At 47.3% G+C, this 14,663-nt stretch overlaps 1 protein-coding gene and 1 pseudogene across 1 annotated transcript in view; one reads left to right on the top strand and one right to left on the bottom strand.

The window, feature by feature from the left end:
* The first annotated feature begins 10,629 nt into the window (after nt 1-10,629).
* OTULINL (OTU deubiquitinase with linear linkage specificity like) overlaps nt 10,630-14,663 on the top strand; it is a 7,392-nt gene continuing 3,358 nt past the window's right edge. Inside the window, exons 1-5 of the mRNA XM_006907128.3 lie at nt 10,630-10,785; nt 10,872-10,903; nt 11,005-11,096; nt 12,108-12,257; nt 14,252-14,380. Of these exons, the coding sequence (XP_006907190.1) occupies nt 10,706-10,785; nt 10,872-10,903; nt 11,005-11,096; nt 12,108-12,257; nt 14,252-14,380 (483 nt within the window). The 5' untranslated portion in view covers nt 10,630-10,705. The remainder of the gene's footprint in view (nt 10,786-10,871; nt 10,904-11,004; nt 11,097-12,107; nt 12,258-14,251; nt 14,381-14,663) is intronic.
* LOC112475866 lies at nt 11,363-11,478 on the bottom strand (annotated as a pseudogene).

Genomic DNA, 14,663 nt, shown 5'->3' with positions numbered 1-14,663 from the left:
GCAAGGAATATGTCCCTCTCAAGAGAGCCTTCTGAAAATTGCCCATGACACTTCTTAGAATTCACTCACACAGCTATACCTAGCACCTAGGGAGGATGAGACACAGACTTCATTGTGAGTATCTATGTGTCCAACCAAAAGTCCAAATTCTATAGAAGAAAGAACAAATACTAGGGCCAGGTGGCAGTTTCTACCATGGGGACATACGGACTAGATCCTGATTACATGGATTCATTTTATATATTCAATAAATATTTATTAACTGTACTGTGCACACGGGCACCAAGAAAACAGAGAGAAAACAGACACAATCCCAGTTCTTAAGACGTTTACTTACATAGGGAGACAGACACTAATCAAATACAAACACTTGTATAAACTGTGACAAGTGCTGTGAAGGAAAAGGACACAGTGTGCTGTAGGAGGGTGTAGCGGGGATCCGATCAAGCCTGGGGCTTGGGAATGGGGCAGAGAAGCCTTGCCGGAGGAAGTGACATTTGAGTTGAGAGCCGCAGAGTGAGGGGGGAGGGTGGCAGGAGTGAGGACCTGAAGGCGGCCAGCCCTCTGGAGCAAGAGGAAGAGATGAGAGAAGAGCTGGGAATCAGGGTCAGACTGAGTCCGGGAGGTGGGGGACAGCCCGTCCCCATTTGCCTGGGATGGAAGGATGTCCTGGGATGCGGAACTCTCAATGCTAAAACTCGGAAAGTCTTAGGCGAGTCAGGATGAGTTGGTCACACTCCCTGGAGGTCACATAAATAGTTGGGTTCCTTTATTGTTAATTTCAGCAAAGGTCCTTTGTGGATGAGCACAGTTCTCAGCCATAGAAAAACAACAATTGACTAGTAAAAAAGCAGCTTCTCCCATGGGCCAAAGGGAGAGAGGCATGAAGTACAGGCCACACTTCCGTGTGGTTGGATGACATGACCAGTGAGCCTCTCTTTTATCAGGCACGATGTGTCCTAACTATAATTTTTGAAACTATTTGGCACGTGGTAATATATTGGAGATGACGCAAACGTCCAAGGGTGGAGGAAGCCCTATTCTAGAGCAGCGTTTCTCAAAGCCGGTGACGCACTGGAATCACCTAAGGACTTAAAAAAAACATAGGTGCCTGGGCCCCAGCCGGATACATCGGGAAGTCCACAGGTGGAGCCGGGGCAGGATGACGCTCCTTCCTGACAGCGCCTCTCAGACTCCGTGTGCGCATGCGTCGCCCAGTGCGGGGCGGGGGGTGGGGGGGTCTCAGATGCAGATTCTGATTCCCGCGGCCTCGGCACTTTTAAATGCCCAGGTGGCGTTGCTGGTGCTGGTTCATAGACTTTGAGTATAAAGCTGTATATAGTGCGTGATGAGTTTGCTTTGAAGCCACTGGTTTCTTTTTAGGAGAGGTGACCGAAAGGGCCACGTAAAGGTTGCTGAGCCCATGAGAGGAGAGAGAGGTAAAGACGGCAGAAGGACGGGGACGCCTCTGCCCTGTGCACCATCGGTGGTGGGCGCATCGCGACTTCTCCAGGGGCCGGTTCCTGGATACAGAAGAACCAGCGCCCAAGGCTTCTGGCGAGGATGGCGCCACAGGCCACGTGCCACTTCCTCTCTCACCGTGTTCAGAAGCCTTTCCAGCTCACTTCACTGGCTGCCAGGATTCGGGTTTTTCCTATAAGCAGGAAAAGCCACAAAGATTTTTAAATGGGATATGACATATCGTCTATTGAATATAAAAAAGAAAACGAAACAAACCCCTCCTCCTCAAAAGCCACCACTGGCTACAGAGTGGAAAATGGCATTGGAGAGGCGAAGCCGATTAGAAAGATTAGTAACGATTAGTGACAGAATGACTCTGATGAATGGGAAGATCACCACAGGGTGGACGGGGAGTGTGGTTCGTTTTGTACTGTCCCTTTAATTCTCTTGTCACATGCTCATAAATGATTTGTATTAGGAAGTGGACAAGCGTACTCTTTAACGGTCTAAGCTGAGAGCGCGTGCGTGCCACAAAAGCGTGGTGGGCTGGTGCAGCGAGTCACATCTAGTGAGATGAAATTTAGCAGGGAGATAGGTCGGCTCCTGGGTCTCGGAGGTCCCGAACTTGTACCTGTGACCTGGATAACGCTCGCTTCCCTTCCCAGGTTCTGAAGGAACTGAAAGGTAGACTAAGGAGTCAGAGAGTTTTAAACGTCAGCTCAGTGGTCAGATCCCCGTGTCTTGGCTGTGTGGCCAGGTGGGCTTGCTAGCCGCCGGAGCTAACCTCACCCTGAAAGGCCAGGCCTCTTCCAGGGAGACAGCAGGCCAAGGGAACGGCTCTGCAGGCAGGCAGGTCCCACGGGAGAGGAGGGGGCGGAGCTGAGCAGAATCTCCTAAACCTCCCATCACGCCTCTCATCCTGGGGAAGGAGGGAAAGGAGATAAGGGTGGGGTAGACGGCAGCGCCAGAGCCCCAGGAAAGCACCTCCGCCCGGAGTGGGAAGACAGTGGCGTGAAGGCGCCACCTCGAATGTGTCACTTTGAATGGATCACCTAGAACGAGGCTCGGCAGCCCACAGTCTCTGGGCCATATCTGTCCCACTCAGTTCTTTTTTTTTTTTAATTTATTTTTTTATTGAGGTGATATTGGTTAGTAAAATTATGTAAGTTTCTATAATACATCATCTGTATATTGCAATGTGTGCTCCCATTCAGCTTTTATGTGGCCCATGACCTAAGAATGGTTTTACATTTTTTAATGGGGGAAAAAATCGAAAGAATACCATTTTCTGACATGTGGAATGTACTTGAAATTCACATCTCAGTGTTCGTAAACAAAGTTCTCGCAGAACACAGCCTGTCAGAGCAGACCTGAGTAATTGGGACAGAGACCAGATGGCTGGCAAAGCCTAAAATTCTTATTCTCTGACCCTAAGCAGAAAACTTGCTGACCCCGATTGAGAATGAAGAAGTGGTCATGTTATTGACTGCTCTCCTGGCTGGGTCGCACTCAGGACATTGTGTTCTAACCCGGGGACAGGGTTTAGAGAAGAAGGACGGGGACCGTGGAGAGACCCCTGCAAACCATATCACGTGAGGGCTGGTGGAGAGAACAGGGAGCGTTTCATCTAGACAGGAAAAAGGCAGAGTGGAATTGATAGCTGCCATCTAAGTTTGTGCTTGTTAATGGTTTTGAATTCTTGGAAGAGAATCACTCGCTGAAGGCAGTTATGTAGTTCGTTCAAAGGGCACTGACCTTGAGTCAGAACATGGGGTTCAAGTTCAGGCTCCTCGCTTCCTCTGGGCTTCAGTTTCTTCACCTCATGTGTGTGACAGCTCGTCAGATGAGCTGGTCCACAGTGAATTAAGATTCACCTTTCCCCTTAGAGGTGCTTTCAAACCGCTAAGGGGCACACCATGAGTACACCTACCTGACCTGCAGTGTGGACGGAGGGGCAGAGGGAGCCCCAGGCGGAGGGAGTGGTTCTGCTGGGGGGCGCTGAGACTCAGGCCTTGGAGAACAAGTGGGGTGCCAGCCCCTTCAGCCCAGATCAGTCTCTGATTCTGTGAAAGATTTAGAAGGTTGCCATACAGTCAAGGAATCAGAAGTTTCTCGTGGCCCTAAGCAATTAAGATTTACGGTTATAGATCTGATCACTTTAGCCTCTTGCTTAAATCCCTTGGGGGAGGGGGCTTTCCTTGCCCTGCAGTTAAACACCAGCATCCCTCACAGCACGTAAGGGCCCTACTGGTCTGTGCCTTGCAGGCCTCCCCAGCTTTCCTGGCCTTGTGAACTCTTGCCCCTCCTCCGGGTCTCGGCTCTGCTCCTCATCCTCAGGCAAGCCTTCCCGTGCCAGGCCTAGGGCAGGTTCTGTGGGGCCTCCACTGATAGAGCCGTATTCCTTTCTTCTAGTCCACTGCCTTGGCTGTGCTCCAGACACACCAAGAGGGTCCATCTGCCAGGCGAGTCCAGTCTGTTGCATCCACAACTGTAGCGTCAGCTCTTGGCACAGTGCCTGGCTGCAAGTGGAGCTTAATCTATATTCATAAAATAATGATAGATTTTTGATCAGTACAGAGAGAAACATTCTGGAAAAGGAAATGGACTCCCATAAGAGGCAGAGAGTCCCCACCCGGGGAGGTATGTAAACACTGGTTGATGACAAGATGGAGGGGAGGCCGTCCTAGGGACTCAGCCCGGAGTTTACATCTGCATAGTGCCTTTGCCATGATGAGCACCCTCTCGTGGCTTATCGTGTTTAATTTCAGTCCAACCCTCTGTTATCAGTGTTGGTCTCCACTATTGGGGACACATTTGGGGATCGTAGACGCTAAGTGATTTGTCTGAGGTCCCACAGCTAGAAAATGGCAGAGTGAAGCCAGAGTCCTGGGCCTGTTCCCTCGAAGCAGTTGTCTGCACCTGGCCAGGTGGTCCTGGGGTGCTGGGATTTCCTGGAGGAGGAATTACAGCTGTGCTCTTTCGCAGAAGCCTATCCCAGCTACAGCTTTTGTGTTCTACTAGTTAGGTGGGTTTTAAATCCCCTCTGCATGATTAGAAAAAATAAACTTACCTTTTAAAGTGATGGGTTGCATTTACTATTCCTTAAAGGTGTGCCCAGTAAATGAAAAACTCTGAGCTATGATGTTCTTACACACACACACACACACACACACACGTACATGCTTCTCTCAGTGTTTGGTGAGAAACAGTTTCCTGTTGTATTACTGACACTTAGTTTCACAGGAGTCTTGGGTAAAGCAAGCCCCGTCCTGCTTAAACTGTGCTAACAGTTTCAGTAGCTGTATGGCAGGGCTGCAGTTGAATGTCTTTCTGGCCATGACTTTCAAGATAAAAACTTTTCATTTGTTGGTTCTCTTCCTCAGTGATACTGATCTTGTAGTTGTTGGTTATAGTACTTCACTAAGTGGAAGACTATTGTTTCTTTGTTTTTACAGAATTTTTATGAGTTTATTTGAGCCAGACTGATGACATATGCCAGGTAGCAAGATCTCAAATGCTCCTGAAGGCTGTTGTTTCTTAATTGAGCAGAACTGATACCTGAAATGACAAAGCATGGAAAGTCTTTGACCTCACCGTTTCAAAGATTGAACATTTACCCCATAACTGATATAAAAATAACCAACTAACCTATGGTTTTGCAAGAACCGAGACCATTTTAAACTCAGGCTTTCACACTGCTGTGCTGACCATTTAAAAATCTCTAGTCTTGCAGTGCTCCCGATTATTTAGAAACCTTGATGACCTAAAAGGATTTGTTCTGCATTTTATCATTCTGTTTGCATATCGCTTAGTTTATTTGTTTGGACTCATGGACAATCTTTTGCTTTATTCTCGAGCCTCCAAGTTTCTCAGAACTAACCTGTGAGAAAGGTGACCCACAGGGGAATGGAGGTCTGCCTGTTACCTGGGCATCCAGCTCATAGAGCCTTGTGTTATTCTGCATCCCGGTCAGACCCTGTCCCAGGATGTGCTGACCCTGAGGAGCACAGGTTATGTGGCCCTGTGGGCCTGGATGCGCTGACTGTCATACCACCAGACCATAAGCTCTTTGAGGGCAGGCCGTGTGTCTCCCATGTCACTCCACTGCCTGCCAGCCCAGCGCCCAGCCCCCATGGGAAGAAGAAGTCTAAGCAAAGGGCGAGGGGCAAGGGAAGGAAGCTCTTGCCTGACCACTGTCCCACTTGGCCTTAGTTTACCCCTCTGCAGTACTCACCGCCCTTGATCAGAATTCTCTGAAAGCCACACCCACTTTTTCAAAGGGAGTGGTGTTCCACGACACAGCTCAGAAAGGCGTGGCAGGTTTACCCCACGCCTCTGACGTGTTCGCGTCCTCCTCTCTGCACCCTAACCGCCACCCCCCGCCAACCCCTCGCCACAGGGAGAGCGCAGAGCTGTCGGGCTGGCCGCCTTCCCCACCCCCACTCATACTTTGCTTCCTAATCCATCCATCTCTCTTGGCCGCTCGCTCATCTCCTGTTCATTAATCATAACGTGGCATTGCAGCAGACAGGAATATCTGTTGTATCTGAATTTAATTTTTTCAATTAAATTCAGTCTTTTTTTTTTTTACCTTAAATATTTTTAACAAGATTAGTTTAATGTATTTCAGTATCTTCGTTTCCTCTCCTCTCTCAAACATCGAAATTAAGCTGCTCGTATGTGCTTTAGCTCAGGCCTCATTCCCTCCTTTGTGGCCAATTTGATAGCCCTTGATCCGTCACCTCTGTTTCAGGAGAAGGTCACCCAGATGCCGGTGACCGTGTAGACAAGCGGAGAGAAAGCACCGCGCTCTGATGCTGTGCCACGCGTCCGACTGGGGGAGGAAGTAGGCGGGACACTGCGGCGTGGCGGGGAAGCAGAGGTGGTGAGGGGCGGGCTGTCTGTACCCCGGGCACCGCCGGCCCATTCGGAAGTGAACCAGGCGTTGACGAGTTTCGCGAGTGACAGCCCAGGGCTCCCTGGGAGAACCACCGTCTGCACCACCACCCGGTTTCCGGCTCCTCAGGGTCTCTTAGTTGTGTTTTCAGGTGTTTTTTTTCTTTTTGGTTTCCTGTTTGAATGTTTGAATTATTTCAGCTTTGGGACATTTTAGAGAATGGAAAAAAATTCTAAGTAGAATTTTACCACAAAAAACGGTGGCTTTTTTTTTTTTTTTCAGCCCTAGTCAGTGGTCTCCTCTACCATATATAGTCTGAGTGATCACAGACCAGGTTTCGGCTTCAGACAGCCGTGGCGTTAGTTTTAGGAGGTTCTGATATAATCACTCAAGAATATCTTAACTTCTGACGGTGCGGGTGGGGGTCTCCAGGCACGTTTCCGTGCCGCTGATTGGGGGAGGGATGAGACCCACTGAATCCACTTTCCGAAGTGATAGAAACACATGGCGTTTTATATCCAGCCTCATTTCGCTCGCCCCCCACTGGTCCAGTCCCAGCGGCGATGCTCCCGCCTGCAGCCACCCTCGCCACACTGCCGAAAGCTCCTGCCACCCACACGCCCTGCCTCTTGCCCTCGTCCTCGCTCCCCTGAAGCCCTGCTGGTGAAACCTTCTTACCTGCCCCACTAGACCAGTCAGCATCACAGGAGGCCAGTTCCCTGCTGTTCAGAGGGCTTCTCCCGGCAGGGGGAGGGGACTGGGTGGACAGTTGCTGAACTCTCCCTGGTAGGCTGGCAGAAGCGGGGCCCAGGGGAGACTGTGACATGTCAACCTTTATCCGCTCTCAGCTGTATTTGGGGAGATGAGATTGGACTCACGAGATCATCAAAGCTGTGATCATGACAGTGCTTTGCTAGGCCCCTCATTTATGGTGTTCTCCGTCTGCCGGTTTTGAGTTGTCATCCAGTTATTGACACATGCAGGAAAAAAAAAAAATTTTAAGTCTCCTTTTAAAGTCTCTTGCTGTAGCAAAGCTGATCGAAAGATGTCCTCAGGTCTGTAATTCAGAGGCAGGAGAGTCAGGTGATGAGGCAAGCAGCTCCCGGCGTCACATTGTCCCCATCTTTGAATTCTGGCTTGACCACTTTTTAAACCACTCTCCGTTGCAATTTCCTCATGTGCAAAATAAGGGCGATTCAAGGAAAAGCAGTGAAAATAATAACCGGCATTCATGGGGTACTTACGGTATGCCAGCCACGTGCGTGGTGCTTGACCAACACACCCTTCAGCTGTCACAGCAGCTGTCAGGGGCGGATACTGTCGAGACTTCCATGTCATCCCGCAGTAACCCTAGTGAGCGTGAGCACCTGTCGAGCACCCTGTGTCCCAGGCACTGTCACGTGCCATTTCCAACACTGAGTTAAGAAACGGAATCTGAGGGAGGTGAAGTCATTCAGCCAGTTGGGACCCACGCCATGGAGCCCCAGGGCCGCCTTACACCAGGGCATTTGTGGGAGCACATGAGATAAACCTCTCCCTGTAAACCTCTTAGCCCGCGACCTGGCGTACAGTGGAAGCTCAAACCGTAGCTGTTTTAATGATCAATGAAGCACACTTTTCCCTACTAAAACGTAGTACGTCCTTCCTCCCATTTGATGAGGAAGTCCTGCTCCCGTGACATCATCCGGGGCACCTCAATCCTGTCTGTGAGCTGTGGTTAGTATTCCTGCCAGGCGGGGGCTCTGGTGTCAGATTCGCGAGATGTGGGACGTGGCCATGCAGCCAGGCCAGGCCACAGGGCGTGACGAAAGCAGCCTGCTCACACGTGCCTTCACGAGTCCCATCTCCAGATTGCTCCCTGGGGCCCACACCAGACCCCACAATTGTGCTCCCTTGCCCTTCGTGGCTTGAGTTACTTGACCAGAAACTGGGCACGTTAGGTGGAGGGCTGCTGGGTGTTCAGGCTCGTGTTCTAGGCTCGCATGGGAAGGGGCATTGAGCCTCGTGTGTTTTTTTCCGATAAGTTGATGCTGTCACCCTTTGTTGAGTAGTGGGAGGGTTTTCATTTCGAGGATAAGGGCAGTAGGCTAGGGACGTGTGTGTGCGTGTGCGCGCGCGTGTGTGTGTGTGTGTGTGTGTGTGTGTGTGTAGGAGTGGGGCAAGCCATGATCTGCAGTAGGTCCCGGTGGAGGCCCCGGGCAGCTGCAGAGAAGGCCTTGTGCTCAGGAGAAAGCCTGGTTGGAGGTCAAATCAAATGCCCCAAGGGGCTGGATGGCAACGTGAAGGAACGCAGCAGCTCGGATGGAATCTGTGGCAAGTGAGCGCAGTGCCCACTGAGGGGGCAGTGGCCAGGCCCCCCCGCAGATGCCCGCCACGTCCACACACAGATGGGCACCACCCAGTAGCAAGTAGGCAGGTGCTGTCTGAGAGGATCTTCACAAAGGAAGAAGTGTGAGCGTGTGATTCAGGATCGCAGACTCCAGTGAGAACTCAAAACCGGGGTGGGGAGTCAGGAAACAGGCGCTCTCGTCCGCGGGGTGGGAGTTATTTTCGAAGGCCCGTGGGCAACATCTGTCAGAACAAAAGATGTGTACAGCCTTTAACCCAGAGAGTTTCCTCTCCTTAAATTATCCTAGAAGCTACTGCGAGCCACAAGGGCCGTTGGAGGACAATGTTTAGCTTACCAATGTTTGTAAGAGTGAAAAATGGAAACAATCAAATGTTTACTAATAAGGCAATACGTGATAGTCTGTCTTTACATAGAAATATTATGCAGTCTTTAAAAAGAATGTAGATCTATATGTAGTGATAAGTAAAGATGTCCAACTTATAACTTGATATAAAGTTGATATGAACAGAAAAAACAAACTAAAATCATGTGCAGCATTCCATTTTTCTAGAAAATGTTTATGACTATGAAAGAAATTACGTAACACATAGACAAAATTCTGGTTCTTCCATGAATTTAAGGATTTACAAAAAATATTTGCATATGTCAGAATTTTCAAAGTTGAGAAATCAGACTGAATTAATAATAACCAAAGTCTAAATTATAGCTGTAAAGGCGGTATGGCTCTACACTTTTAAATAATTCATAAAAAAATTTTGCTTAATTTCTAGGTGGGAGTAAGTCTATAATGAATAGCTGATCAATTCTAAACAATAAGCACCTGTGATTGAAATAGCCTTTTAAGTGATAAAATAAAATATGCGTATTTTTATTTGCTGGTAACTTTTTTAGTTTCTTCATCTGCTGGTAAATTCTTTATTGACAGTGTAAATGTACACCAAAGATGATCAAAAATGCTACAGGTGTAGATTCCAAATTAATGAGGCTTCTCCTATAGTTTGTCATTGGAATTTTACCAAAGCACATACTGTTTAGGAAACTTTCACAGTGACCCCCAGGAGGTTTGGCCATTGTTCAGAAGTTCTCTTCCTCATCTGCGCTTCAGCATTTTACATGCTCACGCAAACTGTCATTCGGAATCTACTGCACATAGTAAAATATTGCAAGCACACAGTTTGAGCTCTCCAGACCTGTGGATGTTCCCTCTTGTCCACTCAGGCATGGGAGTGTCTGCCATGAGCAGCATATCTGTCCCCATGTCACGACTCTTAAGTGGGCCACTTTCTGGAAATGATAACCTGTGTGCCTGCTTCTTGAGTCACTCGTTCCGTATGGTAAGGTGATGCTATATGTTATGGCCTGTAACTGATTTAAGAATTTCAAAGTGAGCAGAAGTGGATGGTGGTGGCGTCGCTCGAGGCCGCTGCTGTGATGCTGCCCGTGTCCTTGGCGCTGAGCAGAATCCCTGGCGTCATCTCCGGAGTCAGCAGATATTCAGCACAGGGCACGGCACACTGTGCTGGTTCTTAAATCGTTTCTTTCCGTCTTTCCCCAGTGAGGTCAGTATTTTACCCCCATTTTAGTCAAGACAACTCAGGGCAAGAGAAGTTAGGTTTCCCATAGTCACACAGCTACACAAGTAGGAGAAGCAGGTTTTGAGTTCAGATTTGAGGGATTCTGAAACCCACACTCTTTGTGGTCACTATTCCTCGTGAATTTTGAGAACAAAGATATTCTCATATGACATTGATTATAGAACTAGGCATTTCTTTTTGAATGTTTTAAAAAATGTTTATGGAAATCAGTGATAGACGCTCTGTAGGTAAAATTATCCAGTGTTTCTTTTTTCCCCCCTTAATCAAAGCTGACTTGTGTAATTGTGATGTGACTTTTTTTTTTTTAATTTGATTTTTGTAGGAAATGACCAAGTTCACTCCTGGACACTAGTCACAAGCCAAGCCTTAGATGCCACATGGAGAATAGCAAAGGGGTCCGTGATGTTGGCAGTGTCATTTCTGGTGGCCACTCTGTGCTACTTCAGAAGGCTGCACTTGTATTTAGGGCACCGGCTCAAATGGTAGGTGGCTGTGTCATCTTTAAATTTCTAAAATACCCTTGCTATCAAGGTAGAATTTTGACATTATTGTTTCCTTTACCTTTCAGGTGGATTGGATATCTGCAGAGGAAATTCAAAAGTAAATATTTTCATGCATATGTTTCCTTAATTTTAAAGTGCAGAAAGGGTTCAGGATGGAGGAGGAAAGGGAAAATGAACTACCTTTTATGTTTGGTCCAGGGAACCTCAGTGTGGCGGCGGAAGTTGACTTACTCAGTTATTGTGCAAGAGAATGGAAAGGGGAAACGCCCCGAGCCAAGCTGATGCGGAAGGTACGTTTGTTCATAAAGAGCATGGAAGGTGGAGGATCTGTCTATAAAATTCAGGAAACGAACATCCCATTCTGCTTGGCGGACCCAGGAATCAACTAATACGAAATGTGGCACAAGGAACAACTGTGGCTGTAATTTAAAAGCCAAACAGCTGCTAGACATGGTTTTGGGCCTTTTACTTAGGGTGAGAGCCTTTGAGCACATGGGTAAGTTCAGCCCATGATTTAAGCAGACTCGAGCACTGTATGCTTTATTATTATTATTTATGCCTACAGCACCTGGTCTTCCTAGGTGGTCCCCCATCCAAGTATTAACCAGGCCTGACCCCGCTTAGCTTCCGAGATCAGACATCAGGCTTGTTCAGGGTGGCATGGCCGTAGACCATGGACCGTGGCTCCACTGGGGCGTGAATCCGGGACCTTCTACGTGTAAAGCAGACGTGCTGACTGCTGAACTATGGAACCACATCCACAAGTGCTGTATTCTTTTCAGCTACCTCCCGGCCAAGACTGCAGATCTCTGCACATATGGGGAGATGTCTGTCCTTGAAGGGATCAGGCCCCTTGGCAAAAATATTTTGAGGATTTTTAGAATTTTCCATTGGCCCAATCTTAGTAAATATTCCCAGCAGTCCTACCCAACCCTGTCACTAGCAAAAGCAAAAAAAAAAAAAGGTGGGCAGCACGTTGAAAGTAGTGTTTTTAGCCTGGCCTTAAAGCTACAGTTTTTTCACTGCGGTTGAGCTGTATCCATGGTCTCCCCAAAATGACATCCCCTGGCTCTGGGCTTCCAGGAACGTATCATCTAAAATAGCACGGCACAGTCTGTATACCCAGAAGTCACTTTAAAATGGCGTGCGGCCACATCCATAATTTATCACTGTTTTTGTTTCTGTTGTCCACTTTATTTGGGAGTACGACCTCCCTGAAAACAAACTGAATTCCCTGTTCTTATTCTCTTACTCAGTGGAAGTAAGAAACAACTTCTTTTTTTTTTTTTCCTGCCCAATAGGCTTATGAGGAACTGTTCTGGCGGCGTCACGTTAAGTGTGTTCGTCGAGTAAAGAGCGATAACTACGACGCGCTAAGGTCCGTGCTGTTTCAGATATTCAGCCAGGGCCTCTCTTTCCCATCCTGGATGAAAGAAAAAGACATCGTGAAGGTACGTCCTCACCATAGAAGCGCGCCACACGTCACCTTGACAATAGCCGCACAGACGCTCGAGGCTTCTGTGGGCCGCCTGGAGCACAGGGCGTCCGAGGTTGAAGGGGCGCCGGAAGGTCCTTTGGCCAGGTCCTCGGTCTCTCGTGTCCGTTTGCAAATAAACCATCTCTAAAGGATAGTCACACTTCGTTTTCTTTGTTTTTAATGCCACCATCTTTTCTTGAGGAGGCACCTATCCTGTATAAGAGGTAAAGTGTTCTACTAAAATTCCCTTTTCACTCTACAGTTCCTTGAGTTCTGACAAACACATGCTGTGTGGAGCTACTGCCCCCAAGAGCCCCTCACTCCCCTTCATAGTCAGTCCTTGTCTCAACCCTGACCCCTGCAACACTGATATGTCTTCTGTCTCTGTAGTTTTGCCTTTTCCAGAATGTCATATAAATGGAATTATCCAAGGCGTAGCTTTTCAGATCGACGTTTTTCACTTGGCACAATGCATTCGCAATTCACCCTCGTGGTTCTGTGAATGGTGCAGTGGTTCCTTGACACGAATGTGACACAGGTTGTTTATCCATTCGCCAGCTGAAGGACAGCTGGATTGTGTCCAGTGTTTAACAACTATGAATAAAACTGGTATAAATATTCCCAGACAGGATTTTGTATGAACATGAGTTTTCGTGCCCTTTGGGATTGCTGGGTCGATATGTTAGGTGTATGTTCAACTTTATAAGAACCTGCCAGACCATTTTTTTAAAGCGGCTCTGCCATTTTACATTCCTAGCAGTCATTTCTAAGAGTGCCAGTTACTCTACAGTCTCACCGGCACTTGGCGTTGTCTGGGTTTCTTGGTTTTTAGGGGGGGTTTTGGTTTCGTTTTTGTTTCAGCCATTCTGATAGGTGTGCATTACATCACTGGGTATTTAGTTTGCATTCCTCTGGTGAGTAATGACGTCGAGCATCTTTCCCTGTGCTTATTTGCCGTTTATAGTGTCTTCTCGGAGAAGGGTCTGTTCAGATCTCTTGCCCATTTTATTGGGTTTTTTGTTTTTAAATTATTGATCGAGTTTTTAGAGTTCTTTATATATTCTGAATGCAAATGCTTTTTCAGGCATGTAATTTGCAGATATTTCCTCCCCATCTGTACCTTGCTTTTTCATTTGCTTAACAGCTTATAAGGCAATACATTCTTGAGGAATAACCTGGATTTTTAATTTGAATGCAGTACGTCTAATCTAGGATGTATATTTAAGGACGGAGGAGCAAAGAAATATAAAGCATATGCCTGTAACATATAGCTACACATGGTTCTATTTCCTTAGCATTTTTATTTAGGGTTGCTTTTATTAGTTTCATTTCATCTAGCCAATGCTCGTCAAGTGTATGCAGTGTGCTGGCCTTGGTGCTCATTGCTGAGGATACAGCTGGGGCCCGGGCTGCAAACTCGGCTGGGTGGTAATGCACTGGATGCCTGCGACGGATCAGATTCTTACATATCCCACGGTCTAACTTAATCCCAGCAAGAGTCCTGTAAAATGGATAGTACTGCCCTTGATTCATAGTGGAGGATGAAACTAAGAGGTTAAATCATCTGCTGGTTGAGTAACTTCCCAGCTGGTGAGTGACAGGGCTGGGTTTGCACCCCAAAGCGCATCATTCTAAAATCCACGTGTCCCCAGCTGTACTATGTGGCCCTAGCATTGTTTGGTCAAAAATAATTTCTAAAGGGAAATATCTAAGAAGTTTGGAAAATGTATTATCCAAAAAGACAGTTTCTATAGATTTACTCTTATACCGAGGTTTTTGTCAGTTGTGAAATCATGAATTAAGAATATGATCCAAATTACTGAACCTGCAAATCAAAAAAAATGATTATATGCTTTTCCTTAACTGCTGTTACGGTGTTTTTAAATGAAGATTGCTAAGTGAGATGAGATTAAGTGCTGTGTCGTCAATGTTGAGATACTAATCATTGTCGGCATCTTCTTTTTCAAGCTTCCCGAAAAACTGCTCTTTTCACAAGGTTGTAATTGGATCCAGCAATACAGTTTTGGTCCTGAGAGGTATACAGGTTCAAATGTGTTTGGAAAATTACGTAAATGTGTGGAATTATTGAAAACGCAGGTGAGTGTCGAGAGGGGGGTGGTGTGTGTAAAAGATGAGAAACAAAAGCATCCATCCTAAATGTCCCTTTTCTCTGATGTCAGGCATATTACTCTGTTCGGTAGGTGGGAAATGCAGCCAGAAAAGCTGCTTCTAGTAACCGATGATTTCTTCTGCTTGTTCATTCTCCTTCCAATGAGTGCCCGAGAGCAGGGTTGTTCTCTGTGATATTAGGCCCTTGATGGATTAAGGAGCCCTTTGTGGGCTGGCCAGGAACCTTAATGATCCAGTACCTTCGTTTCCC

Source organism: Pteropus alecto, unplaced genomic scaffold (assembly GCF_000325575.1).
Source record: "Pteropus alecto unplaced genomic scaffold, ASM32557v1 scaffold152, whole genome shotgun sequence".
Taxonomy (NCBI): Eukaryota; Metazoa; Chordata; class Mammalia; order Chiroptera; family Pteropodidae; genus Pteropus; species Pteropus alecto.
This window is presented reverse-complemented; position numbering and strand designations above follow the sequence as displayed.